The sequence below is a fragment of the Aulonocara sp. 'chitande type north' Nkhata Bay genome, linkage group LG7 (genome assembly GCF_057382095.1).
Source record: "Aulonocara sp. 'chitande type north' Nkhata Bay isolate Kocher_YH1m ecotype deep benthic linkage group LG7, A_spYH_male_GT1.1, whole genome shotgun sequence".
Classification (NCBI taxonomy): Eukaryota; Metazoa; Chordata; class Actinopteri; order Cichliformes; family Cichlidae; genus Aulonocara; species Aulonocara sp. 'chitande type north' Nkhata Bay.
This window is the reverse complement of record NC_141350.1, coordinates 40,453,104-40,478,912: the sequence shown is the minus strand read 5'-3', so window position 1 is coordinate 40,478,912 and position 25,809 is coordinate 40,453,104. Positions and strand designations below refer to the sequence as shown.

Below are 25,809 nucleotides of genomic sequence, written 5' to 3'. Positions count from 1 at the left end.
AAACATTTGTAGAGGTGTTTGTGGGTATTGGGCAATTACAAGCTATGCCCTGGCTGCAGTTAACCGCACAGCATACAGTATGTTAGCACTGGGATTCGTACTGGTTAACTCCCGTGTAGGAAAAGCCTTTCAATCCCCTAAATCTCACTCCCTGGTATAGTTCTAATGCTAAGTCTCGGTGAACTACAGTAAACAGACGGCAGGTGCATCACTCCCACACCTGCTCCGTAAGTACAGTACCTTTAGCCGCAGGACAGGCTCTTTGTTTGCTTTGTTGTGACGGTAACGCGCCTGCGTACCAGCGCACTTTATTACACAGGTGAGCTCATCGAGCTGTGCTAACAAGAGGAAGGGCAGAGAGCAGGTGAGGCCGAGCCTTATCGCCAATACCGAAAGTAACAGTATTACGAGGGATTCTTCTTTTTGTCGTTGTAGTCACCGTAATGCCGACCGTGTGTTAGCCGTTTGGTAGGTTTTTAAAAGATTTTTAAAGTGAAAAGACTTTCTCGGAAAAAAGCCTACATCCAGTTTGTCTCGCTTATACCAGCAGCGCGCTTTGTGTTTTGTTTTTTAGTATTAGATATTAATGCTAAAACATTCAAGGGATTTTCCCTGTAAAGGTGGTGTTTTTCAGATCTCTTTAACGGACTAATGTCATTTTTCCTCACCTGTAAAAGGACGAAATGACGGCCACGAAAGACATGGAGGATTTTTTCAAAACGGTAAACATGACACAGCTTTGAGCTACGCTGTTCTTTCTGAAATAGCTCAAATTTCATATGTACAATATTTTAAAGGCAATACTTAATACATAGGTTAACTGTCATAGACTGTGTAATTACATTTAAATGTGTAATTTCTGGCAGGGGTTGTCTGATAAACGTGTGTTCATTTTGCTAGAAATGTGTTAGCCTCACAAAAGCAAAGTACCATGTGTGCTGTCAGACCAGTTCCCACCACCATACCCCATATAATATTTTCATGTTGTGTGTTCCAAGCTGTGTAACAGTAGTGTTTGCATCCATGCATGTGTAGGTGGGGGAGGTGAGAGGCCTCATTGAAAAAATCTCCTGTCAAGCAGAGGATGTGGGGAGAAGACAAGCTGCCATCCTTGCGTTTCCGAGTCAAGACAAGAGTAAGTGCTGATTTTTATTTTTATTTTCAAAAAGAAGCAAGGACAAAAGTGAATTCTTTGTTGTTATGCTGAAGCATTCAAACGGTCTCAAATTCTCCTTGTCACACAACAGCAACAAGAAACACACACAACAAAGAGTCTAAACAGCCTTTGACAAACACACCTGAAGCTGTTTGTACAGCAACAGACTTGGTAAATGTTACACAGATCAACATGCTTAGGAAGTTTAGATATAGCTTCAAAATCTGCATATACTCACACACATATACACCCACAGATGGAGATAATAACAGTGTAGCGTGCAAAAGGTCACTAGGTACCTCAAATTAAACCGTCTCCAGCTTGTGGTGGTATTCTTTACACACCGTTATTAAGAAATGACTTGTTGTGCTTATAGCAGCGGTGCATTTTGTAGTTTATTTTTGAGTAGACAATATTAATACTCAAAAATGCAATTTCACTGGCCTCTCTAAGATGCTCTTTTTATTCCTACTCATGTTACTGACCCAGTGTCAGTTCCCCAGCTCTTTCTTCTTAGTACCACTTACCTTTTATTTAACTTTTTTTAACATTTTCTTGTCCTATCCCAATTTTGAGACATTTGAGACATAAAATGAGTAATGTTTATTTTAAATTGTACATTTTCTATTATAAATAAAATATGTTTATCAGATTTGCTGATCAATGCATTCTGTTTTTATTCACATTTTGTACAACATACCAACTGTTTTTAAAATTGCAGATATAATATGAACATCACAAAAGCACTATATATAAAACTTAATCCTTTTTGACACCCGTGGTGTCTGTCTGTGGTGATATTCACCACACACAGTAGTTATTTCCTCTGTGGACTGAACTTGTTTTGTTCTTCCCAGGAAACAAAGATGAGCTGGAGTTGCTGAACAATGAGACCAAGAAGAATGCTAAGTTAATCAAAGCAAGGCTAAAATGTAGGTGGACACATTTTTTTGTAAAGCACTGCAAAATTAGCTTTTATGCAGTGTAAGTTTTTGGCATGCTTCAGTGCAGTTAGATAAAATTTATCATTTTTTTTATATGAATAATGCATATTTAGCTGTGTTGTTATTGTTTAATATAATGAAATGGGGAGGATCAGTGCAGCTGAGTTCCTCATACAGTGGGAATAGTTTGTAACACAGGATTTGACTTGTAAATGTGTAAAAAGGAAGTGTGGTGTAGCCCACTCAACATGCCTTTTGTAAACAAGCTGACAACAACACTGAGCTCTTTACTGTAACTACAGAAAAGGACTGTGACATAGCAGACTTTGTTTAGTTTTCACTTGGTCCTGTATTCATGTTAGATCGGATTGTTTTTCAGCAATGCAGAAGCCTGGGGATGAGACCGGAGCTACAGTAGCCCAACGTATTAGGAATAACCAGGTGTGCAAGTAGTTTTATTTCCTGTCACAAACCAGGTGCAAGATGATTGTCTGACACTCCTTTGCAGTTTCAAACACGCCCGACAAAATTACTCCTGACAGAGGTCTCTTTATTGACATTTGAATTGATTCACTTCGTTCTCTGGCTCTCTTTCAACAGCACTCGTACTTGACTCGGTGGTTTGCTGAAGTCATGAAGGGTTACCATGAGGCACAAATTTCCTTCAGAGAAAAATGCAAGGCAAAAATTCAGAGACAGCTGGAGATTGGTAAGTTGCCAAATCTAAAAGGGAGCACTTGTCCCTCCTCACCCTCACGTCAGGTTGTGTAAATGGATTTTATTTCATACACCAGTCCATACTGCATTGAATGGAGGGCGCTTCTGCCAATGCTTTACTAGCAGGAAAACCTACACTAGTGTAAGTCACTGTGAGGGTGTTTGCATAGTAATAGCACTTTGGATAATAAGCTGGTGTCATTTTGGAGCAGCAATTTACAGTCTACAGTTTATGGTCAGCGCTCTATTGTAAATAAGTGTCAGGTTCATTGTTCTTTCTCATGACTCACTACTTCACAGTATTATAACCAGCTTTCTATTATACGTCATGTTCACAGTTTTCTTTTTCTCCTTTTGTAGTCTGAAGTTATTTTGTACATTTAAACAGTACATTTAAACTTTCAATTCCTGTTAAAAACAGTGCTGCCTTACAGTTTACATGCACTCACAAACTACTTTATTAGATACACTTTATTATTATCTAATAAAGAGACTGGACTAACTTTCACCTTAATTCTTCATGGCTGCCAGCCCATCACATTCAAGGTTCTATGTGTTCTACATTCAGAGATGTTTTTCTGCATGTTGTAATGAGAATGATAATTTGAGTTACTGTTGCGTTCCTATCAGCTTGAAGCAGTCTGGCCATTGCCTCTGTCCTCAGGCATCAACAAGGCATTTTTGCCCAGAAAACTCATGGGGTATTTTTTTGGCCTATTCCCTAAAAAAACCCTAGAGATGGCTGTGTGGGAAAATCTCAGTAGATCAACATGGTCACCTTGTCCATGTCTGCATGTCTAAATGCATGCACTGCGTTGCCATGTGATTGGCTGAATAAAGAGTTATGTTAAAAAGATGTTGAATAGGTGTACCTATAAAGGTGGCAGATATGCTATGGTAATTGCCAGTATGTTAATGCCATTAAATTTGATTTTTTTTCCTTCAAATCTGCAATTAATATTGTACTAAGCAGCTGGCAGGGTGAACCTCTGTTTAATAAGCACTCATACACGCGGTTCCCCATGATGACATCTAGAATAGTTACAGGGTGCAGTGTATCTGTGAAAACTGCTTTTAAGTGTAGTACTTAAGCTGCTCCACAGTACGATACACTGTAATTTAAATGTGCAGTAGTACGTTTAGTAAACAGACTAATGTAAATCATTATAGCAGTAAGTAGAAGTTGAGGTGTAATTGCACCATCCTGTGGTGACTATCTAACTGGCATCCTTGGCAGCACAAAATAAGTCTTGGTCTTTGTCTGTTATTTATTTAGTTGTTGTTCAATAAATTAAGTTCCACAAACATGATGAAACTTATTTAGTATCTTTTGTTACTTTCAGTGAATAAAAGCACTACAGGTAAAGAGTTGGAGGAGATGTTGGAACGTGACAATCTTGCCATCTTCATATCTGATGTGAGTGGAATCCAACATCTTTTTTGGGGGGGTTACTCAGATAAGCAGTTTTTGTAGGTTTGAAGCCATTTATATGATAATTCAAACACAGCTTGAGCATTTTCTCTTTCGCAGATCACCTCTGACAGTCAGATTTCCAGCCAGGCTTTGACTGAGATTGAACTTCGCCATCAGGAAATCCTCTGCCTCGAGTCCAGCATTAAAGATCTGCACGAGATATTTGTTGACACTGCCATGATGCTGGAACTCCAGGTAAAACAAGCTACCTCGCGTGGGAATGTTTAATGAAGATTAATGTAACATATTTGTGAATGACATTCATGTTTTTTTTCTTCTCCCAGGGCGAGTTAATCAACAACATAGAAAGAAATGTCACAACTGCTGCAGAGTATGTAGACAGATCAAAGGAAGAAACAAGCAGAGCTGTTGACTACAAGAAGAATCCTTATAAGATAACATTTCTGCCGAACTTCATGAAGTCCCTCAAGAAAAATAGTGCCCCTGATCCTGTGTGAACAGTGACTACACCAAATGTCCTGGTGTGCATTGAAGTCAGTTTTATCTGATTTATGTTGCCTGTGTGCCCCTCAGGCTCCTTTCTAAAGGATTTTGATGACGCTGTTGTTTTAATGAAAAGAATTCATTTGATAATAGTAAAACGATTCTGTGGACAAGGCAGCAGCTTCCTAACACCACCTTCAGTCAGTGTATTTAGATTCCTAGTCCTCAGGGTTTAGGTTTTAGAAATGGCAAAACAGCCCCTTTTATGTTTTCCTTCAGTCTCTTATTTAGCCAGTAGGTGTCATGACAACACTACAGTGTTCCTTCTCTATTTGCTGCCCTTTAAAACTATGGTGCTGCATATTGTGTTGTTTTGTTTTTTTAATGTTTGTTTTTTAATGGTTTAATATAACACTGTGTTAAAGTGAGAAAAAATGTCTGTAAACTGACCACGCCGATCTCAAAATAAACCTGTGAGGAATGGTGCGGTACTTAATTCATGGGTCTTGTATTATGATAGCACAAATGAAAGAGGAGAAGGGATTGCTTTGATGATTGAAGGCAGAACACAGGCAAAATCATATTTATAATGTAAGTGAAGGTCAACTTTAAGTTGATTTGGTTCAGCTAAAAAGCTATATGTTGTTTTTAGTGCGCACAGTGGCGATCCATATTATGGGCAATAGTAGCAGAAACATTCATTCAGAAACATTTGGATGACTGATTAGAAGGTTAGGATTTCAAGCTTCCCTGTACCGTAATGTTAAGCACTCAGCCTTCTCTTTAGCAGCACTCCATACTCTGACCTCAGTTTGCTAACAAGATGAGAATGTGCGACAATCAAAAAGAATGTTACTGTGGTGTAACTTTGTGAAAAAAAACAAAGGCTTGCATTAGAATGCTGTCGCAGGCCTGAAGAATTTCTCCTCACATAAAATCACTTCAAGGGGACAACTAAACAGTCTGGATGTACTTGCAGGAAGATGACAAAGCGTCTTGTGCTATTAAGCCATGAAAACAACTTGTACAGGGATGAACCATTCTTCCAAAGGTTGTCTTGGTTGGGGAATAAATTTGCATTAATTTTCAATAACACTTTGTCAAAAGGGACAAGTCCACCCAAAACCTTCAAGAAAAATCTGGAAATGTCTGCATTTATGTTTCTCCCAATGACTGCAGTCACTTGTCTGTACTGACTCTTACCTGGGCCTTAAGTTCAATAGGTACCTGTTTAAAATTATTGCGTGTGTTCGTTTTTCAGTGAGATCTGACTGGAGTGGAGGATGAGCAAGCATATTCCTGCATTATGGGAGTGCTGCCAGGTTGAACCCATTGACTTATCCATTAGGCTGCGTTTCTCGCCCTCTTCCCCCCTCCTCCCCTCGCTACAGCTCCTGGATAAGATTTCACAGCACCTTTAGCACTTTGCTGAAAGCTCGGATTTTCAAACAGGGAGGGAAGAAGGATGGGAGATAAGGATGACGATGTAATTTAAAGACACAAAAAGAGAAAAGAGGTGCAAGAAGATAAGGAAGACAATGAAACTGATACAGCACTACATAAAAAGATGGTTTCTTTATTGGTTGCGCCAGGTTGGCGAGGGCCCACAAAATAGGGCTTGGCCACAAAGGACTGAGTGGTGTGTGATGACATCAAATGTTAGGCCCTGCAGTTTTGCTTTGAAAGGTTATCCCTGTGTTTGTCATTTAAGCAAACAGTAAACTAATGGGCTGAAAGTGGCCTGTCTCCAAAAGAACCATTAAACGTTTCCCCAGTTGGAATGGACAACAAGGATCTACTAATAGATTAGAGGAAAAGGTTGAAGGTGGGTAACAGTCTCTTTTTCTGCCTCTACAAGGAGTCTGGCTTATTTCTTCGCTTTGCCCTGGGCAGCTACAGCCTCCATGGCCTTCTTTACAGTTTCCTCATCACCGAGGAAAGACATGGGCTTAATGGGCTTCAGGTTGGCATCCAACTCATACACAATTGGGATTCCCGTGGGAAGGTTCAGCTCCATGATGGCTGCATCAGACATACCTGGTGATGCAAGCAGACAGAGTAGATGAAGACATGCGGAGATCAGCATCAGAGGGTACAATACACTGTACTGTAAGTCTGTTAGAATCCCAGCAACATAGACAGGACAACAGATGGGCAACAGAAAAAAAAAAAAAGTAAAGCATGTTTTCTTTATATCTCAGTGTATTTTAAGTTCCCTCAGATCTGCCTCTGTCTTTCAACACTGGACCTGCCACTCCTATCTGACATTTACTATTGCCCTTGAAGCTCTTTAAAACCCTTATCCGTCTCTGGGCTGCTCCTTGAAAAAGTACAACCTTTCTACATAAAGGTCGTGACTGTAATGGGAACCAAGCTCATGACCCCTCTACCCTGTCCCTGAGATCTGGTGTGAGCCTCTGCTGCTATTTATAGACAATCCACAACTCTTGTCTGTATGTGTGTAAAGTCTGTGTAAGTGTGTGACACTGGCTATTCAGGTCAACTTTCTGCAGAACTCTTTGGCTATCATGAAAGAATTTCACTGTTAAGTGTTCTGCAGTTTCATTTTTTAAGTCACTCTATCTACTGTGTCCGACCTTCTCATTCTTTTCTTTTTGTAAACTTTGTCCACAGTGCTTACCCTCTAAGTGCTTGACAATGCCACGGAGGCTGTTCCCATGGGCAGCAATGATGACATTCTTCCCAGCTTTGATTTCAGGAACAATGACTTCATTCCAGAAAGGCAGAGCGCGGGCAATGGTATCTTTAAGTGACTCACATGTGGGCAGCTCACCAGGCTTCAAGCCTTTGTAGCGCCGAGACTGGAGGCAAAAACAACACCACAAAGTACAAAAGCTTAATAACTGACAGCACTCTCAAGCAAATTCTGGAGCAAAGTAGCTTAGCTTAAAGCTAAGCTACTTTGCATTTGTCTCACCTCGCTGATGATTTTGTGATAAGGGTGGTCCTTATCCATGGGGGGAGGTGGGATGTCAAAGGAACGACGCCAGATCTTCACCTGCTCTTCACCGTGCTTTTCAGCCGTCTCGGCCTTGTTGAGCCCAGTGAGGCCTCCGTAGTGGCGCTCATTCAGACGCCAGGTACGAATCACAGGCAGCCACATCTGGTCTGTGCCCTCCATGATGGTCCACAGGGTCTTGATGGCACGTTTCAGGACAGAGGTGTAGCACACATCAAACTTCATGCCTGCCTCCTTGATAGCCTGGGCACCACGCTTGGCCTCCTCCACTCCCTTTTCACTGAGGTCAGCATCGAACCAGCCACAGAAGCGGTTCTCTTGGTTCCAGGCGCTCTCGCCGTGGCGGACAATAACCAAACGATGGGCGGCAGCCATGCTTAATACTATTTCCCTAGATTTTTACTTAAACCAGACACAGAGCCCTCAGCCCTCCTAAGTTGTGGACACTCACACACACTCTGGCTGACCAACAGTAAGCCCAAGGCAGCATACCACACCCTTTTTATAGCAACCTGGATCATGGCAATGCCTAGCAGACAGGCCTTCTTTACTTTCCCCCTGTGAGAGGCCTTCATACTCTGATGGACACACTGGGAGGACCAATAGAACCAGGCCTCTATCCTGGGACATGTGGTGTCTGGGAAGGCCAGAGGTCAGATACTGATCCAGAATAGCAACATGACTTTTAAACTGACATCTGTGCAAGAAAAGTGTAAAGATCAGAGTTGGAACCTCATGCTCAGATGAAGCATTTCCTCACTCTTCAACTCACTGCACAGTGAAGATTTTGTATGTTTAGTAAATATTTGTCCACAGGGCATTTGTTGTGTAGGCATAACAGTGACTATATGACTCATGTAGGTCCTCTGTGTTCCACTATGGCTGGAGAAATTCCATTTTCAGTGTGTCACTAAACAGCTGCATACAGTAGCTGCCAGTGCCAGCAGAAAAAATAAATTAATTAATTAATTAATTAAAAAAAAATACATATATATATATATATATATATATATATATATATATATATATATATATATATATATATATATATATGGTGCAACATAAAGACATTATCAAGTCAGTGTAAAATCTGAAATCAGGGTAATATATAAGGTGTTATTTCAATTAATCACCTCTAGGAGCTGCTCTAATATCATGTCGATTATGTTTACCATTGTATTACATGAAACTTGTTTTTATGAGATAAAAACACCACATAAAAAAACTTTGTGAATTACAGTTAGAATATTTTAGGGGTATGTTGAAAACAGAATGAGTTACGAATCCAATAATCCACTTTTCTCCATATGATAGAAAATTGTCACCATCTCTGCTGCATGCTTTGATTAAAACTTAATCACTTTGTATCCTTAGTCTTAAATAGAAAAAGGCCTGGCGCTCCACCAAAGTGAACCTATGACATATGCTACTGAGACAACATTTTTAGTATTTTTCATTAAATTTAATGCTGGGAAGAGAAAATACACTGACAGACAAAGAGCTGACAAAGCAGGGGCATTGAGCTGCAGAGCTAACAGGAAAAGTAGATGCCTTGTGTCCTGAACAATCAAATTTATGATCCAGAGGAAATACAATAATCCAAAAATAGAATATTAATGGAACTCCAGGCATGAAGCCAACCTGCATCATGTGATCATGACATTGAGATTTTCTTCTATACAGAATATAAACTAATGAGAAGGACTGTGACAAGGAAGAAGAAAAGTCACTATTTTTTTTTTTTCATTTTTATGGCTAGTACAAGATGTTTAACAGAGAATGATGAGTAGTCTTTCAACGAAAAATTCTCTGTGTGCTGCCTACCATCAAAAAACTGTCTGACAAGTCTTGCAGAATGGGAAAAGTTAAGTTGAAAATAAATATAATATAAATACTTGCATTTAACAAATACACAATTGGTTATTATGTTAATTTAAGTTGTGTCTGGTGGTGGCTGGATAGATGAATGGATGGTATTTTTGGCCCTCTGGTGGTCAAGCTGGACTAATGCATCTTATTAGTTTATTTCACCAAGACAGCAGATGCTATCATGGATCACAAAATTGTTGCTCTAATCAGAAGTATGATGCTGGCATCGTTTTTTGTAAAATGCTAGCAATGTTGAGTGCGATAATACTGTCGTCTTCACATGTAGGCCGAGCTTTTATGTTAGTCAGCATCGTGAAGGCAAGAAGTACCAACCTGGAAATTAGCGCTGTAAGTGATCTAATGTGCTTGGGAAGAGAAGTCAATGATCTACTTTCTCTGTTTTATTTCCCCAGGTCCTGTAAGCGCCTTGTCTGCCAGAAATCGCCCCGATGCAGATTGTCATACTGCTGTTACGGTGGGAAAAAAAAGTGTACACAAGGGAGTTTATGTGATCACAACTGTTACGATGACTCAGCCAGCAGCGCAGCCTGTGCAGCTCCCACAGAAGCCCCCCCACCTCCCACCACCTACCTCCTTTTTATTTGGGCACAGCACTGCCTATAGGCACCAGGGGCATTTGCTGCAAAGGCAAAGAACACCAGCCATACATGCTGTAGAGCTTTCCCATATACGACAATAGACAACTACACAAAACTGCACAATTCATGCTGCAAAACACTGCAATGCACTTCACTTATTCATAAAGCTGGAAAGAAAAATGAATCTTTGAACGGAAACTCTTTACTTCACACGCACACACACACATACACACACACACACACACACACACACACGCACACACACACACACGCCATATATAGCAGTATGGATATGTTTTCTCCTGTTTCAAATCATGAGGGCAACACAATATGTAACTAGTCACTGAATATTTTAAATATCTTGTGTCGCTGTTATGGGCAATATGATGCTCTTGAGAATATTTGTTCTATATATATATAGCAGAAGGGGTATTTGGGTGAACACACAATTTTCAACTTCTGCAGAAAATGAAATCACAGTAAATATTCTTTAACTAAAGGATCAAAGAAGAGTATTAAACACACCCTGCATGTAAAAATTAATAACCTTTAACACCAGACAGTTGAGAAACCTGTTGAGAAAAATGAAAATCAATTATGGTATTTTTGCAAGCTTTGCTATACCTGTTGATACCATTGATACATGTTGTATTTATTTATAGTTCAGACATTGTTTTAGCTGCACATTAACCCACTCTAAGTCATGCCTTTAATAGTGTTATGCCATCTGTTTGGGTGGGATTTTTATCATTGCAGGTGTTGAGGCCATGGCTGTAGTTCTGCTCCCCACCACACACAGAGATGCTGTGTCATGATTGTAAAATGAGGACACCCCGGCCCCACCCTCACCCTTTTTTCTGCAGTGAGTGAGGAGACAGAAAATGTGTTTGAGTGATATTTTGTCATTTTTACAACATAAAATTACTGTAAAAACTGTACAGTTTCTTAAAAAGATCAGGTTATGTGTTTAAAACTGGCCATGTGATAGACTTTTTTAAAGTTTTGCTGTAGTCTTAAAAATTACTGTAAAAAGCTGTTTTTATATTCTAGTTTATTTAGAAACTGTTTTTCTTCCTCTCTGCTTTTAACCCTTGCTCATTTCCCTCCTCCGTGTATTCCCATGGCTCATATCTTTCTCATTTCTTGCCATTGCAGTGTAAACCTATCAAGCCTTCATTGTCAGAGGGTGCAGAAAGTGCTTGCGTCAGCCCCCACCTTCCAGCTATAAAAGCGCAGGCTGCTGCAGCAGCAAGCAAGCAGTCAAGACTTAAACCCAAGCCCTTCGCACTCCTCCACACGCACACATACAGCAAGAGGAGAGGAAGAGCAACTTTTCCTCCCAACACTCAACCATGAGTAGCATCGGATATGACCCTTACTACTCCACCTCATCATACAGACGCTATTTTGCCGAGCCTCCTGCACGTGTGGTGGTGACTAGAGGGAGGACCCTCTCTGGCTTCTCTACTCATGCATCCCCACTGTCTTCCTCCCGTCTGCAGTACTCCTCCCCTGGCCGTGTGCTCTACTCTTCTTCCTCACCAGCTTCTTCCCTGGAGCTGGAACTCAGCCAAGCGGCCCAGATCAGCTCCGAGTTTCGGGCTGTACGCACACAAGAGCGCAGCCAGCTGCAGGACCTTAATGACCGTTTTGCCGGTTTCATCGAGAGAGTGCGTGAGCTGGAGCAGCAGAACCGTGCCTTGGAGGCAGAACTGCTGCTGCTGAGGCAAAGGCACTCTGAGCCGTCCCGCCTGAGAGCTCTGTATGAGCAAGAGGCCCGGTCCCTGAGAGCAGCTGTGGATGAAGCTAGGGCAGAACAACAGGCTGTCCTAAGTCAGAGAGAGAGGCTGGAGCAAACCCTGAGTGCTCTGCAGGGTCGATATGAGCAGGAGGTGTTGGCTCGTGAAGAAGCTGAGGGCAAGCTGATGGAGGCTCGTCGGGAGGCCGACGAGGTTACCTTAGCAAAGGCTGAGCTGGAGAAAAGTGTGGAAATCCTGCTGGACGAGCTGGCCTTCCTCAAGAGGATTCATGAGGGTGAAGTGGTTGAACTTCAGGCCCAAGTCCAGCTGGGTGTGCAGGTGGCTGTGGAATCTGAGGCTGCCGCTCCAGACCTCTCTGGGGCTCTCAGGGATATCCGGTCCCAGTATGAAAGGCTGGCTGCCAGGAACATGCAGGCAGCTGAGGAGTGGTTCAGAAGCAAGGTAGGCTCCCTGACTGAAACTGTGGCCCAGCACACTGATGCTGTGAGAAATTCCAAGGACGAAGCAGGAGAGTACCGACGCCAGCTACAAGCCCGCATACTGGAAATCGATGCATGCAGAGGCCTCAATGGATCCCTGGAAAAACAGCTGCATGACATGGAGGAGAAACAGAGTGCAGAGATAGCAGCTATGCAGGTCTGTAAATGTCGTCCAGATCTTTGAAGTATGTTACTTATGGTTTTCATTTGATCCTGCAGTATGTTATTTCCCTTTGTCTCATTGTATAAAATAACACTTAACTTTGATTTTTCTTTAGGATACCATTGCAGAACTGGAGAGTGAGCTGAGGGGCACTAAACAGGAAATGGCCCGCTACCTGAAGGAGTACCAGGACCTTCTGAATGTCAAGATGGCTCTGGACATCGAGATTGCTGCATACAGGTAATGGGTGAAACAGGGAGTGAGTCTGATAAATGATAAAGGGTTTATTTTTAGCGTTATATAAATTATATAGAAACTCCTATTTAGAGGCACCTAGGAAACTGATGCTTTTGGATTTGTATCAGAGTCAGTGAAGTTTTTTTTTACATTTAATGTCTGAGACATGCAGGGGCGTAATTTCCAGGGGGGTTATGACCCCCCAATAATCAGACCCAACCAAAAACCCCTCCCAATAAAATTATGAATTGTCTTGCATAAATAGGCTGTTGATTTTCTTTACTCATTTCAGTTATTACCAGCAAAATAGTTTAATCATCTCAGAATTTGCCCAGATTTATTTATTTATTTAGACAGAGATCCTGACAATATAATTCTAAGAGTAAATAAATGACCACTTACTGTTACATTTAAGACCCATGCTTTTAACTGATCTCCCATCCTTTCTTTTCATTGTTTGACGCAGGAAGCTCCTGGAAGGGGAGGAGTCTCGCTTCAGTGTAGGTATGGCTGGGGGAGTGTCTCCGTTGTACAGCCACAGTTTGTCAGCACCCTCTTTCGCTAGGCCCGTCTTCTCCAGCCTGAGCTCTGGCACCTCCTACCTGATGACCTCACGCCTGCTCAGCTCCAGTGTCAGCACCACTGAAGGCATCATCTCTGCCAGCCACGCCCAGCAAGCAGAGGCCAGCCCACCTGGTGAGGAGGAGGTGGAAGAGGAGGAAAAGGAGGAAGAGGAAGCTAATGAAGAAGAGGTGGGAGAAGAAACAGAGGAGAAAAAGGATGAAGAGGAAGAGGAAGGTGAGGAGGAGGGTGAGAAAGAAGATGAAGCTAAGGAAGTAGAGGAAGAGGATAAGGAAGAAGGCGAGGGTTGGTTTAACTTGCTCAGTCATGTTCTATCAGTCAAATAAATATCAATTATTAGTGTCATGGTAACTAAATTGTCATCTCTTGATTCAGGTGGTGATGAAGAGGAGCAAAAGGAAGATGCAGCAGAAGCTGCCGAAGATGAAGGAGAGAAAGAGGGAAAAGATGAAGGGGAGGAAACTGAAGCACAAGAGGAGGCAAAAGCAGAAGGAGCTGATGACAAAGAAGATGATACAAAAGATGAAGCACAAGAGCAGGAGGAAGTTCAAAAGAGTGAGGAGAAAGAAGATAAAGCTGATGACAAAGACGTAAAAGCTGTTCCAAAAAAAGATGACAAAGCCGAAGTAAAAAAGGAGAAAGTTGAAGAGAAAGCTGCCCAACCTGAGCCAGCTGAAGAGAAGAGCACAAAGGATAAAAAGTAAACCGTTATGGTCAAGACTGTCCACAAAAAAACTGCAGCTTAAAGACAGGTAGAGGCAACAGTGCTGTCCTCTTAGATCTGCTTGTTAACATGGTGCTCAATAACACAGTCCAACAGCCATTTAAAGCAACAAATCAAGGTTAAATGCTTACCAATGTTCCGAATAGCCCATAAAGGTCTTGTTGCACAGTTCTGAGCGAATGTAATAGTGTATGTGTGTGAGAGTTCTGGTGGGTAAATAAATTATTCTTAAAGCCGTGCATCTCACTGATTTTGAGCCCTGATTTAAAGATTATGCTGACATGCATACAGATTTATGATATAGTCCTCATAGGCACTTGGAAATGTAGAGACATGTGTTGATTTATTATTTCCTTAACAGGCAGAGAGGTGAGCAGCCCAATCACTTACCACACACACACTGACAAATACAGACATTTAGAGTCACAACATTGCCTCTAAGATAATTGCTATCCTGCTGTGTTATAAACACTGTCACAAAAGATCCTGCTGTAGTTCAAGATTGATTTTGAACATCAAAGAATGTGGCTTAAAAACCATAATCTTCATCTTACAAATAAAAAACTGTTTAGTAGTAAAATCAGATTAAAACTTTCATCTTCTATACTGTCTGAGATCACTTGCTGCTCACCATATACTGGGTTACAGAGCAAGTTTGTAACTTTTGAATGTTGCCAGGATTTATAGTGAGTATCTAAACTCACTGTGTAGTTTACTCAAAGTATCACATATTGCCTCTTTAAGAATAACATCCAATGATAGTCACTAGCCTAGTCCTTCAAAGATCTGAGATCATTATGCATTGGAATGAAGGGGAAATGACAAATGAATATGAGGAAGAAAAGAAGCATCAACGGGTGCGAAGTATTCATCTTTATTAAGCTAAGGTAATATGCTCAGTATGTTATGTATGTATCAGAATTATCACAGAAATATATGCTGGCATTTACACATAGCTAAATTTCATTTACCACATTACAACTGTTTAACAGCAATGAAGAACTGAAAAGAAAATCATCCCAATAACATCAAAAACGTGTTCCTCATGTCACCAATTACATTAAAGCATTGTGATCTAATTGAATTCCCTACAGAAGGAATTGAGAGTAGTGAAGTTCAGAGCATTAAAAGGCATGTTTTCAGACTATAACAGAGATATTTTTGGTGTTTATGGATAGTTACCACCTTCACCTGCTGAATCATTTGAATTGTGATTTAAGGGGTGGAGTTTGCTGACACAGGCTGCTGTTGTTGGTAGACTGGGAGTCACTGAACTGGAAATGTCGCCAATGTTTGTGATGTGAGTGCCTTGTAGGGCATTTTAGGTTTATTAGCATTGATTACTACCATTGATTAGCAGCAGGAGTGACAAAAGTACTGACTTTCTTTATTTAAGTACACAGCAAATCCATCATGTCCAAATTAACACTGTCGGATTTGATTTCAACACTATTAAAGTGTCTATATGGGTCCACACCAGAGAGTGTTAATTTAACTCTTTTTGGAGAGTTGGTACATTAACTCTGATTTAGTGTTAAACACCAAATCTGTCTGGAGTTGATAATTTAACACTTGGTGTTAAGAGTTTATATATTAACTCTCAAAGAGTATTTTAGTTTAACTACGTAAGAGTTATCTTCTAATTCACTCTAAAAAGCGGGAATTTTACTGTTCTGAACTTCTAGAAATTTCTTTTGGAAATAAACATTTACTAAAAAGATGCAATGGTTTTTGAAAAACATTTATTCTGAACTGTGCACCACAATTTCAAAACATTTTCTGAAAGACGTAACAGTATACATGTTCTCACTTTCATTAGAATTTTGTTTATCAAAAGGTCTGACATGGTAAATGCAAATAACAGCATTCTCATCACTTATTTCTTCAATACAATATGCATGTCCTTCATTCATCCCTTTGTGGAACTTCAACGCACTTCTGCTCTCCCCCATATTCCATCTTCACAAGCATATCCTGTGCGGAGATCGAATAAAAATTAGTTGACACTAATTAATGGCACAAATAATCCAGTAAACAATTGCAGCACAGTAAAAAAAAAAAGGAATCCTCTTTGAGCCATTACTTGTGTAAAGTATTTTCCCAAAAGACAAGGACACAGGCAACAGGTAATACTGAACTAAATGTAAAACCTCAACCTTTTTCATTTTTACCTAAACCGTGTGCACAAAACTCTGGAGGGATCTATGCTAACGTAGAATCCAGTCAGGACGTCTGCTACTGCTGTTTGCTCGTGTTTTTATTTTTATGGGCGATCGTTTTCAGGCTTCAAGTAGCACCATTATACCAACATTTCACATTCTACACATTGTTTTAGGTGTATTTGACCAAAAGTTTGACTGAAAATTCACATGCAAGCTTTTTTTCAAGGCTGTGGTATTTGCCCGCAAACAATACCTTTCAGCTAGCTAAAACAGAATATTATGCTATCACTGAGCAACATGGCTAATGCCTTCCACACAGCTTTGTCTCAACTCCAAAGAGCCACAGAAGTAAAAGCTCATAATAACAATTGAAACAATCTTTGAAAAAATGACTTACCAAGCATGGCAAACAACTCAAATATGTAGAGCAAAATGTTCTGAAACGGCTTCACTTCAGCTTCGATTGGAGCCGTGCTGGGGGCGGAGTCTGTGAATTTACTCTGTTGGTGTCATAGCCCCTGTAGGAGTTCAGAGTTAAGAGGTCAAGAGTTAATGTTTCCATTGTAACACCTCCAGATTTGACAGAGAAACACTCATTTTTAACACTCGATTTTAACTACTATCATTTTACACCTCAGAGTTACATTAAAAGAATGTGACTCTGCTTAGAGTAAAATTAACTCTACTTTTGCAAGAAGACTATTAACACCAAAACATTTAACACTTTTGAATTTGCTGTGTAGAAGTACAGATGCCTTTACTCCAGTAAAAGTTGTAGTACTGAAGTGACTTTTTTACTCAAGTAAAAGCAAAAAAAAGTACAGGCTCTGAATTTACTAACAATGGAAAAAGTAGCTACACAATTCTACTAGCCATTTTTGTACAAATGTAACTGAACCTTGTGCTATATTAATATAATAATAATTAAATATTAGTATATGAGAATATAGAAATTATTAACATTTTAACGTTCTAATTTCAATCAAACTGCTGTGTTTGAATCTATTATACAGGGCACATGCAGTGAAAGAAAATTTTAAACAAAAATGCTATTTTCTGTCACCTACGTTGCAGACGAGGACTTTCCCTCCACACCTAAACAGTAAAACAAGGCAGGGGTTAAAGTGGGTGGGATTCAGCAGGTCGGGAAACCCCGTGTAGTGATCTGTGTACTGGATCAGCATGGGGAAAATAATCACAACTCACAATAATTTCTAATATAAGCTTCAGTAGATATTCTTGGTGTACATGATGTGAACAGCTGACCTGTTGCTCTTTGTGGATTTATGCAACTGAACTGGCTGATGTCCATCCCCTACAGTGACACTACTTTGTTTATACTGTCTTTACACTAGACTGTATAAAGTTGGAAGTCAGTGAATGAATCTAAACATCATCAGCTTAAATGCAAAATTCATCTTTGCTTCGCTTGATGTAACATCCCTTCAGGCTTCCTCCTCTTCTGTAGTGCTAGTCACATTCTGAAGTACTGCAAACACAATTTAATATAAATATAATATAATAAAAACACTACAAGAAAGTGCAGATATTTGTTTAAAAATGAAGGGGAAATGTAGTTGAAAGTTGTCAGAAAAATAAATACTCATGTAAAAGTTCAGATACCTGAAAATTCTACTTAAGCACAGTAAAGAAGTATTTGTACGTAGTTACTTCCCACCTCTGATTAGCAAGGTATTGTATGTATGCATCCATCTTTTATTTACAGTCTATAGCCATACTATAGTCTATAAGCGCAGTAGTGATATGCGGATCGATACTGAAATATCGATTCCTCCGATACCAGTCATTCATGTTCTTGAATCGATTCTCATATTAAAATATTGATATTTTAGTAATTTAGGGTAAATTTGTAGTTTATCATTAACAGGAACACAGTGGAAAGAAACTATAACATTCGGATTGTCTACATTCGAAGGAACTACTTCCTCTTCCGCCTTTCATAGTCATATGCGAAATATGGCTGTATAAATGTGTTGCAGCCCCTTGGCGTGCGCACTCACAACAATGGCTGAGCGTAAATGGAGTCATGTGTGGCCGTATTTTACCTCCACAAACAGCCGAGACTTGTGATACATGTGGCAAGAAAGTGAGGTGTTGTGGCCACACCACTAACCTCGTCAAACACCTCAGAGTAAATCATATCACAGAATATGACGTCTCTCGCGGAGTCCTTTAGTGCTGCAGGCAGGCAGCGTGTTCAAATAGCGCACAACTTCAGTTTTTTTATTTCTATGAATTCTGCATTATTAAGTGATAAGAACGAGTACTCTGATATCCTGTAATCATGTTGACGCTATAATTTGAGATACAATAAAAGATACAATAAATAAAATACGTTTTTGTACAAAGTATCGGTATCGGATCAGTATCGTCGATACCACCCTGAATTTTACTTGGTATGGGATCGGAAAGGAAATCAGTGGTATCGCACATCACTAAAGCGCAGCAGCCTTGGGCTCGGTGCCAGTAAAGGGATAGATGCTTAAAAGTGACGCTTCTCACTTTTAAGACATACTTTTATTTTAATTTAAACACCACACAGCCAAAGTTTACAGATAAAGAAAGAGAGGAATGGAGGCCAGAGAAACGAGCTTCCATGACTGCCAAGTTCGTTTGGTTTCTTTAAAAAGAAAAGTAGCAACAAGAACCAAACTCGCTTGTCCAGGACTTAATGTTTCTAAACTGGTGCAATGCGGAGAAGTGCGAGTACACTACGAGATACTTTATTTCCATGCATTTATTTTTAAATGAAATTCATGCTGATACTAATGATTAACCAGTGACACCCAACCAAGATCGCCCATGGCATTGTTTTCCCAATTATCTCAAATAGCTCCCTGTAGTTAATATTCTGTTATCTCTCCTAATGTGATTTTTTTTTGTTGTTGTTGTTGTTTAAAAATGCCATTTACACACAAACACACACTGGTCCACGTCATTAAATTAGGCTTTTGGAACCCTTGTGGTGGGTTTTTAAAAAGACACTGATGCTATTTAATACTGATTTTCTGCACCCAGCCTGTTAGTGATCACATCTGTCGTCACTGCTGGGTTTATGTTGCTGTTGACAGGAAACAAACCACAGTAACTACATTCAATTGCTAATAAACTATGTAATATTCCGTAGCTGTAATGCTGTATTGCTGCAGTGCTGTATACAGTTGCAAAAAATATGATTAAAAGAATAATAAAGTGACAACAGACAGTTGGCGTTTTGAAGATCTTTATGACATTTATTGAGCAAATGCTGCTGGGAAATTGTTCATGATGAGTAAAGTCATGGGATTGCAAACAGTAGCACCTCATTAAATTCTGTATTTAAATTCAAGTCCATCCTATGCATACAGGAATGCATGTTTCTATCATTTACAGTATATATTTTTTTCAGTTGCAGTCAGGTAAACATAACAGACACTGATAAAAAGCATGTTTAAGGCTAGGAGTTTCTTTAGGTTTCTTAAGCTTTATCTGCTTCGGTAAATGGATGTATATGGTATTGTGTTTATCATATCACCGTCCATTTCTTCCGTCACTGTTGGCTGTGTATTTGTTGTTGTTAGTTTCTTTTTGGCTCAGTTGGTATCTTCACGTGTCAAGTAAGGCTTCGTCAGTAGAATACATATGTCTGCATCGAGGACCCTCCATCCGCCAGTCCCCCACTTTTGCTTCAACTCCAAAACCCTCTCCGCAGTAATATTGTTTATTGATTGCTTTCTAGTATTTACTCTTTTTAAGGTGTATTTCTACCATACAGAGAGGAAAGTATTCCGCTCCCCTGAGCTAACATGCAGAGACACCCCACCCACCCAAGCACCCACCCATTCGTGAGCTCACCCACTAACTGCAGAAAGGAAAAAAATATAAGGAAGAATAAAATATCTCAGTCACTTGCTCCTGTCCGCGTCTGCTGTGAAGCCCGTTTGAAGCTTTCACTCAACATGCATTTTTGAAATTTGTAGCGTTTAACTTTTGTCTTCTCGCTCTGACTTGTTTTGTATGTTTGAGAGTGGTTATCTTTATTACATCGCTCTAGCTGTATGATTTTCTTTGTTATGTTAGTTCTGGATTGATTGCTTGTGTTGTTCTCTCCCCTTCCTCCCCTGCTTCTCTGCTCGCTCACTCACTCTCCGTCACCTGCTTGATGGACTGAGTGGAGTGTTTCTCGGTCTTCTTAGTAGAGACCAGTTTCTCCTGCAGCATCTCTTCCGCCTCCTTCACTGTTTCGGTCACAGTGACGGACTTGATGACATGCTTTGACCCATCCTCTCCGGTGGTGATTGTCTCCACGGTCTTGGTGATCACAACCTTCTGGCTGCCGTCTTCCTTGACAGGACTCTCGTCTACGCCGTTGGTGATCACATCAGCTTCTTTTCCTTCATCCTTCTTCTCTTTCTCCTCAGGGCTACTCTTGTCTATGTCACCGTTCATGGCAACATCTTTCTTTTCAACTTTCTTCTCTTCTGTTGGCTCGCTCTTTTTCTCAGTCTTGTCTTCAGTGCTTTTAGGAGCCTCAGGCTTTGCGGTCTCGGTCTTTGGGGATTCAGCTTTTGGGGAGCTAGATTTTGGGGATGCTTCTTTTGGAGACTCTGCTTTAGGAGAAGCAGGCTTGGGAGATTCAGATTTAGGAGACTCTGGTTTTGGTGATTCAGACTTGGGGGAGGCAGGCTTAGGGGATTCAGACTTGGGGGAGGCAGGTCTAGGAGATTCAGACTTGGGGGAGGCAGGCTTAGGGGATTCAGACTTGGGGGAGGCAGGCCTAGGGGATTCAGATTTGGGAGACACAGGCTTTGGGGAATCTGACTTTGGAGAGTCAGGTTTTGATCCCTCTGTTTTGGGAGCTTCTTCTTTCTTTGGAAATTCAGGTTTTGTTTCCTCAGATTTAGGAGCATCTTCTTTCTTGGCCTCGGCCTTTGTAGCTTCAGTTTTTGGAGCCTCTGTCTGGGTTACAGCTGGTTCTGAGTCTGGCTCATCTTTTCCCTTCTTCTCATCTCCCTTTTTGCCTGCATCCTCTTTTTCCTCCTTCTCATCTCCACTTTTGGATGCTTTGTCACTACCTGCATCTTCATCCTGATCTCCACTCTCTTCTTCAGCACCTGCTCCCTCCTCTTCTCCACTGCCCTCTTTGTCTCCAGCCTTCTCTTTGTCAGGAGAGGCTTTAGACTCTGGAGCTTTGGTGCACAACATTGTCTCCTCAACTTCTTCCTCCTCTCCTCCTCCCTCTCCTTCTTCATCACCTCCCTCTGCATCATCCCCCTTTTCTCCCTCATCCTCACCCTCACCACCTTCTCCCTCTGCTTCTTCTTCCTTCTCATCCTCACCACCTTCTCCCTCTCCCTCTTCTCCCTCATCACCACCTTTTTCATCCTCCTCTTCCTCCTTGCTGGGCGCACTTGAGCTAACTTTGGCTTCAGTGACAGCTACGACTTCTTCTTCTGCTTCTCCTCCCTCCTCTCCTTCTCCCTCTTCCACCTCACCCTCTGCTTCCTCTCCCTCTGCCTTCTCCTCCCCTTCTTCCTCTTCACCCTCCTCTCCTTCCTGTGTGGCAGAGAGCTCTTGCGCTAGCTCTGCCAGGGCCTCATCCATTTCAGCCTTCTCATCCTCAACCCTTGTCTCCTCAATGATCTCCTCCACAAACTTGTGCTGCACCTTAAGCTTTGTGGGCTCCGACTTAGGCTTAGAGATTTTAGTGGTGGTGACAGTCTGGCGGTAAGGAAAAGTGCTGAAGTGGGTCTCCTCACCCTCTAGGAGTTTCCTAGTGTAACAAATGCATAAATCAGATATTTAAAGTATGCTTCTATATGAAAAGGACTGCAAATATTGTTTCAAAATTAAATTTCAATTGTGCATGAGTGTATCCTGTACCTGTATGCAGCTATTTCAATGTCTAAGGCCATCTTGACATTGAGCAGGTCCTGGTACTCGCGCAGGTGACGAGCCATCTCCCATTTGGTGCTCTTGAGCTCATTATCCAGCTGGTGAATTGTTTCCTGAGTGAAATACACAAAAATCAGCTGTTGTTATAGGGTTGAATATGTTGAATAATTTAAATGCAATACGAGGTCCAGTGGTCAAAACCAGTCTTCATGTATTATGCAAATTTTTTTTGAAGCCTTAATAGTTTTTCCAAATTATCTGTTGCAGTGCTGCCCATGTCTTTCTGTAAACTCTGCAGACTCTGCGCAACAAGGCTGCTTGCTTTTTAATACATTCTGACGCAATACAGTATTCTAGAGATGTTGAATGCCTCTGTTTCAAGGGCAGCCTCCGCACTCTTTCAATACACCCCCACCCTCGCCCTAAAATCTCAGTGGTGTGATGCAAGGACAGAGCCAATCAAGGCATCGACCCATTGCCTCTGACTCAGCAAGAGAGAGAGAGAGAGCGGGAGAGAGAGAGTCTGCTGCAGCGATTCCCTTTTAACCATTTCGTGACTCTTGGAAATCTCTCCAGCTTGTGAATACAACCAGCCTGCTTAAGAGAAAAGTGTTTGTGCTGAACAGTCACAGTTAGGCAGAAGGGGACAAATGTTACAGAACCTGTCAAAGATAATAGAAACTAATATTTTATATTTGTGAATCTTTTTTTTATTTGATTTTAAAGGCTCACGCTTAAATGCTGCGTCAGTAAAACGTAAATGTGTCCTATTAAGAACATCAACTCTTTTATCAAGTTTTAAAAACAGGCTACACAATTCTTTAAGAATAATCTATGACATTTCAAAACAGAATTGCCTTGTTTTAGAGTTGAACGTCTGTTCTCAGCCCACTCACCGCTCTTACCGGGCTGCCTTCTTACCTGCAGGCTAACCAGGTCGCTGTTGTGGCGGTCCTCGATGTCATTAAGCTGTCTCTCCAGTGAGTCTCTTGTACCGCGGACGGACTCCAGCTCCACCGTCTTGGACTGCAGCTGACGGCGATAGTCGGCTATCTCGTCACGGGCGGACTTTATGGCGTCCTTGTTTTGCTCTGCAGCCTCGGTCAGCTTGACGTAGCGGCACATGAACCAGTTTTCCACCTGCTGCAGGTTCTGGTTGGAGTGGCCCTCCAGTTCGCTTCGAATCTCCCGGAGAGCCTCGGTGATGTCAGCCTTCTGGGGGTCTTTCCTTTCCACTGTCACCTGAGACGCCTGAATCTGGGCGATGAGGTCGCTGACTTCTTCCTCGTGATTGTTGCGGATGAAGGCGATTTCATCCTGCAGCGACTGAACTTTCTTCTCCAACTCAGACTTTACCAACTCCGAGTCGCTCATGTCCTTCTTCAGGATACGGATTATGGCCTCTGTCTCCTCTCGGATGCGAGCTTCTTCTTCAAAGCGGTCTCTGATCCGCTGGATGTCCTCGTCGATGTGGTCCGTGTCGAGCTGAATTTGTGCCTTGTCATGGTGGATTTGCTCCAGCAGCTCCCGTAGCTCCCGCAGCTCCTGGTCATAGAGGTCGTCCATCTGGGAGCGCGACACCTGTTTGTGCCGCAGTGCCTGGATCTCCGCCTCGATCTGCTTGTTCTGCTGCTCCAGGTAGTGCACCTTGTCAATGTAAACAACAAACCGGTCATTGAGCCCTTGAAGTTGCTCTTTCTCGTTAGAACGCTTGTAGTCTCCGTTCAGGATAGAGGTTTGACTATAATCAACGCTGTCGGCGGAGCTCAGCACAGCTGAGCTGTATGCCCGGGTTGCCGGCATATTCACGCTCCTCTTGTAAGACGTGGTCACGGTGGAGCCGGGACTGGCCCGGGACCAGGACTGGGACCGAAAGCCGCTGGAGGGGGTGCCGCTGGAGCGGCTGTAGCCATAGCTGGTCGTTCTGGTATCCATAGTTCTCCTGAAGGGACTCCCTACAGTGTCCACCGGGTAACTCATCCGGTTAGACCACAGAAGGGGATGTGCGCAAGAATGAAGGAGGACGGTGCAGGACGTGCAGGAGTGTGGCGAACGTTTATGTGGGTGTATGTGTGCGTGCAGGTGAGGGGTGTGTGGCTCTCACAGCGACTGAGACCTCCTCTGCGTGCTCCTTATATATCCGAGGCTCTGCAGTTGCCAAAGCAAGTATGAGGCAATTTTATTCCATCCACTGAAATAGGGGGAGGGGAGGGCGCATCCCTCTCGGGCCGTCTGCTAATGGTCCGGGGTCCCGTTCAGCCTGAACCACGTGGGCTATACGGGTTACGTGGGTGTCCGGCTTAAAGTAACCTGACAAAGTAGATAGATAGATAGATAGATAGATAGATAGATAGATAGATAGATAGATAGATAGATAGATAGATAGATAGATAGATAGATAGATGTAGCCCCCTCTTAGTCCAGCACCATGGACAGCAACATGCAGTTCAACAGCAGTATCAGTTGCATTTATTCTCGGTTGAAAAAATAAACATTCTTATCCTTCTTGTCAATAATACGGTATAAAGAAGGTAAAAGGGAGTGCCCACCCAGTGATCCACAGCGTGTGTGTGTGTGTGTGTGTGTGTGTGTGTGTGTGTGTGTGTGTGTGTGTGTGTGTGTGTGTGTGTGTGTGTGTGCGTGCGTTCCTGTCTGCATGCTGTATTTTTGTGTTTACATTAATATTGTCCATAGTTTGTCTTTTTGGATCACTGCTGCACAGGGTAGTCAAAAACAAGCCATTTTTTGAGGGGGTGGGATTTTTAGTCTTTGTTGGACAGAGCAGTAAAGAGCTTATATTAAAGTAGGAGGAGATCAAGGTGGAATGACTTGCAGGAAATGGCCCAGGGTGGAATAAAGCCTGTGCCTTCCTTAGAAGCCTTTTGGCATATAGGCAACCTGCTCAACCAAGTGAGTTATAGTGGCACTCCATCCCAAATAAATAGCTTACCTTATCAAACATCTATGGCCACACATACAGATAATTCAAACTTTAAAGTTGAGTGTTTTTTCTGTTTACCAACACTTCTAACCATTAATTGATTTCCAAACTTCCGTGAAAAGAAAAATATCATCATAAAGAAGCTGGATTAATTTTCATGAAGAGAAGTCTGTTTAGGTTAAGGCACAGCTACAAAGTACACTGAATTTTCCAACTCCTGACACAGTCTGTTCTTACAATTGAATGTCTAAACATCAGGTATTCATTCAATAACTTGGTTAACCGACTTTTGTTTTCTTTTTAATCTCCATCATGACAAAATATAATCTTTGTTAATTTACAGAACTGTTTAGAAATTAGTCTGTACAACCTACACGGAAATGTGTTTTAGCTACAACACTGTAATAGTCAGTGTTTATATTTGTACATGCTGCACGTAAACTTTCTTCCAAGTTAGTAGGATTTTTGCATGGGATTTGTGAGTTATCGAAGCATTTGATAAGGACATTTCACCCTCAACAAATGAAGCCTCACTGTGTAGGTTGGCTGCATTGTGGCTTGGGCCATCAGGGTATTGATCTTCTGTCAATCTTGAAGCTTCACTCAAATATCGTGTGACTTTGATCAATGTGAAAATGATTGTTGAAGGTAATGCACCACAAACAGCTGCATCCACCTTTTTT

General features: G+C 41.6%; 4 protein-coding genes across 7 annotated transcripts; 2 read left to right on the top strand and 2 right to left on the bottom strand.

Moving 5' to 3' along the window:
- Positions 1-45: 45 nt before the first annotated feature.
- LOC147325734 (syntaxin-2-like) lies at positions 46-5,231 on the top strand. 3 transcript variants are annotated; one of them, XM_086302509.1, is made up of 9 exons: positions 46-227; positions 678-722; positions 1,036-1,135; positions 2,014-2,088; positions 2,480-2,541; positions 2,701-2,809; positions 4,161-4,234; positions 4,349-4,486; positions 4,576-5,231. In XM_086302509.1, exons 2-9 carry the CDS (start codon positions 684-686, stop codon positions 4,747-4,749), a joined length of 771 nt encoding a protein of 256 aa, XP_086158635.1. In that variant the 5' UTR covers positions 46-227; positions 678-683; the 3' UTR covers positions 4,750-5,231. The 3 variants fall into 3 exon arrangements, with proteins under 3 accessions (XP_086158635.1, XP_086158633.1, XP_086158634.1); XM_086302507.1 differs by lacking the exon at positions 46-227 and adding an exon at positions 260-364; XM_086302508.1 differs by lacking the exon at positions 46-227 and adding an exon at positions 358-468.
- A 1,060-nt stretch (positions 5,232-6,291) lies between these two features.
- pgam2 (phosphoglycerate mutase 2 (muscle)) lies at positions 6,292-8,203 on the bottom strand. Its single transcript, XM_086300387.1, has 3 exons — positions 7,674-8,203; positions 7,377-7,557; positions 6,292-6,772 (listed from the first exon to the last, which is right to left on the bottom strand). The coding sequence occupies exons 1-3, from the start codon at positions 8,088-8,090 to the stop codon at positions 6,603-6,605; spliced, it is 768 nt and encodes a 255-aa protein (XP_086156513.1). The 5' UTR covers positions 8,091-8,203; the 3' UTR covers positions 6,292-6,602.
- A 3,248-nt stretch (positions 8,204-11,451) lies between these two features.
- Positions 11,452-14,367, top strand: LOC147325732 (neurofilament light polypeptide-like). Of its 2 annotated transcripts, none has more exons than XM_086302506.1 (4): positions 11,452-12,579; positions 12,701-12,825; positions 13,289-13,683; positions 13,780-14,367. In XM_086302506.1, exons 1-4 carry the CDS (start codon positions 11,536-11,538, stop codon positions 14,106-14,108), a joined length of 1,893 nt encoding a protein of 630 aa, XP_086158632.1. In that variant the 5' UTR covers positions 11,452-11,535; the 3' UTR covers positions 14,109-14,367. The 2 variants fall into 2 exon arrangements, with proteins under 2 accessions (XP_086158632.1, XP_086158631.1); XM_086302505.1 differs by having other exon boundaries at positions 13,289-13,689.
- Positions 14,368-19,517: 5,150 nt separating this feature from the next.
- On the bottom strand, positions 19,518-24,321 carry nefma (neurofilament medium chain a). Its single transcript, XM_086300386.1, has 3 exons — positions 23,107-24,321; positions 22,174-22,298; positions 19,518-22,063 (listed from the first exon to the last, which is right to left on the bottom strand). The coding sequence occupies exons 1-3, from the start codon at positions 24,163-24,165 to the stop codon at positions 20,428-20,430; spliced, it is 2,820 nt and encodes a 939-aa protein (XP_086156512.1). The 5' UTR covers positions 24,166-24,321; the 3' UTR covers positions 19,518-20,427.
- Between the last annotated feature and the right edge of the window lie 1,488 nt (positions 24,322-25,809).

What these genes read in the sequence shown, in the direction of transcription:
- LOC147325734 (XM_086302509.1), top strand. Translation starts at nt 684, where the DNA reads ATGACGGCCACGAAAGACATGGAGGATTTTTTCAAAACG. An exon ending in AATCAAAGCAAGGCTAAAAT is followed by an intron (nt 2,089 to 2,479) that starts GTAGGTGGACAC and finishes ATTGTTTTTCAG; the next exon opens with CAATGCAGAAGCCTGGGGAT. An exon ending in AACGTATTAGGAATAACCAG is followed by an intron (nt 2,542 to 2,700) that starts GTGTGCAAGTAG and finishes CTCTTTCAACAG; the next exon opens with CACTCGTACTTGACTCGGTG.
- pgam2 (XM_086300387.1), bottom strand. Translation starts at nt 8,090, where the DNA reads ATGGCTGCCGCCCATCGTTTGGTTATTGTCCGCCACGGCGAGAGCGCC. An exon ending in ATCACAAAATCATCAGCGAG is followed by an intron (nt 7,558 to 7,673) that starts GTGAGACAAATG and finishes TTTTGCCTCCAG; the next exon opens with TCTCGGCGCTACAAAGGCTT. An exon ending in CATTGTCAAGCACTTAGAGG is followed by an intron (nt 6,773 to 7,376) that starts GTAAGCACTGTG and finishes TTGCATCACCAG; the next exon opens with GTATGTCTGATGCAGCCATC.
- LOC147325732 (XM_086302505.1), top strand. Translation starts at nt 11,536, where the DNA reads ATGAGTAGCATCGGATATGACCCTTACTACTCCACCTCATCATACAGA. An exon ending in ATCGAGATTGCTGCATACAG is followed by an intron (nt 12,826 to 13,288) that starts GTAATGGGTGAA and finishes TGTTTGACGCAG; the next exon opens with GAAGCTCCTGGAAGGGGAGG. An exon ending in GGATAAGGAAGAAGGCGAGG is followed by an intron (nt 13,690 to 13,779) that starts GTTGGTTTAACT and finishes CTCTTGATTCAG; the next exon opens with GTGGTGATGAAGAGGAGCAA.
- nefma (XM_086300386.1), bottom strand. Translation starts at nt 24,165, where the DNA reads ATGAGTTACCCGGTGGACACTGTAGGGAGTCCCTTCAGGAGAACTATG. An exon ending in GCGACCTGGTTAGCCTGCAG is followed by an intron (nt 22,299 to 23,106) that starts GTAAGAAGGCAG and finishes TATTTCACTCAG; the next exon opens with GAAACAATTCACCAGCTGGA. An exon ending in ATTGAAATAGCTGCATACAG is followed by an intron (nt 22,064 to 22,173) that starts GTACAGGATACA and finishes TTGTTACACTAG; the next exon opens with GAAACTCCTAGAGGGTGAGG.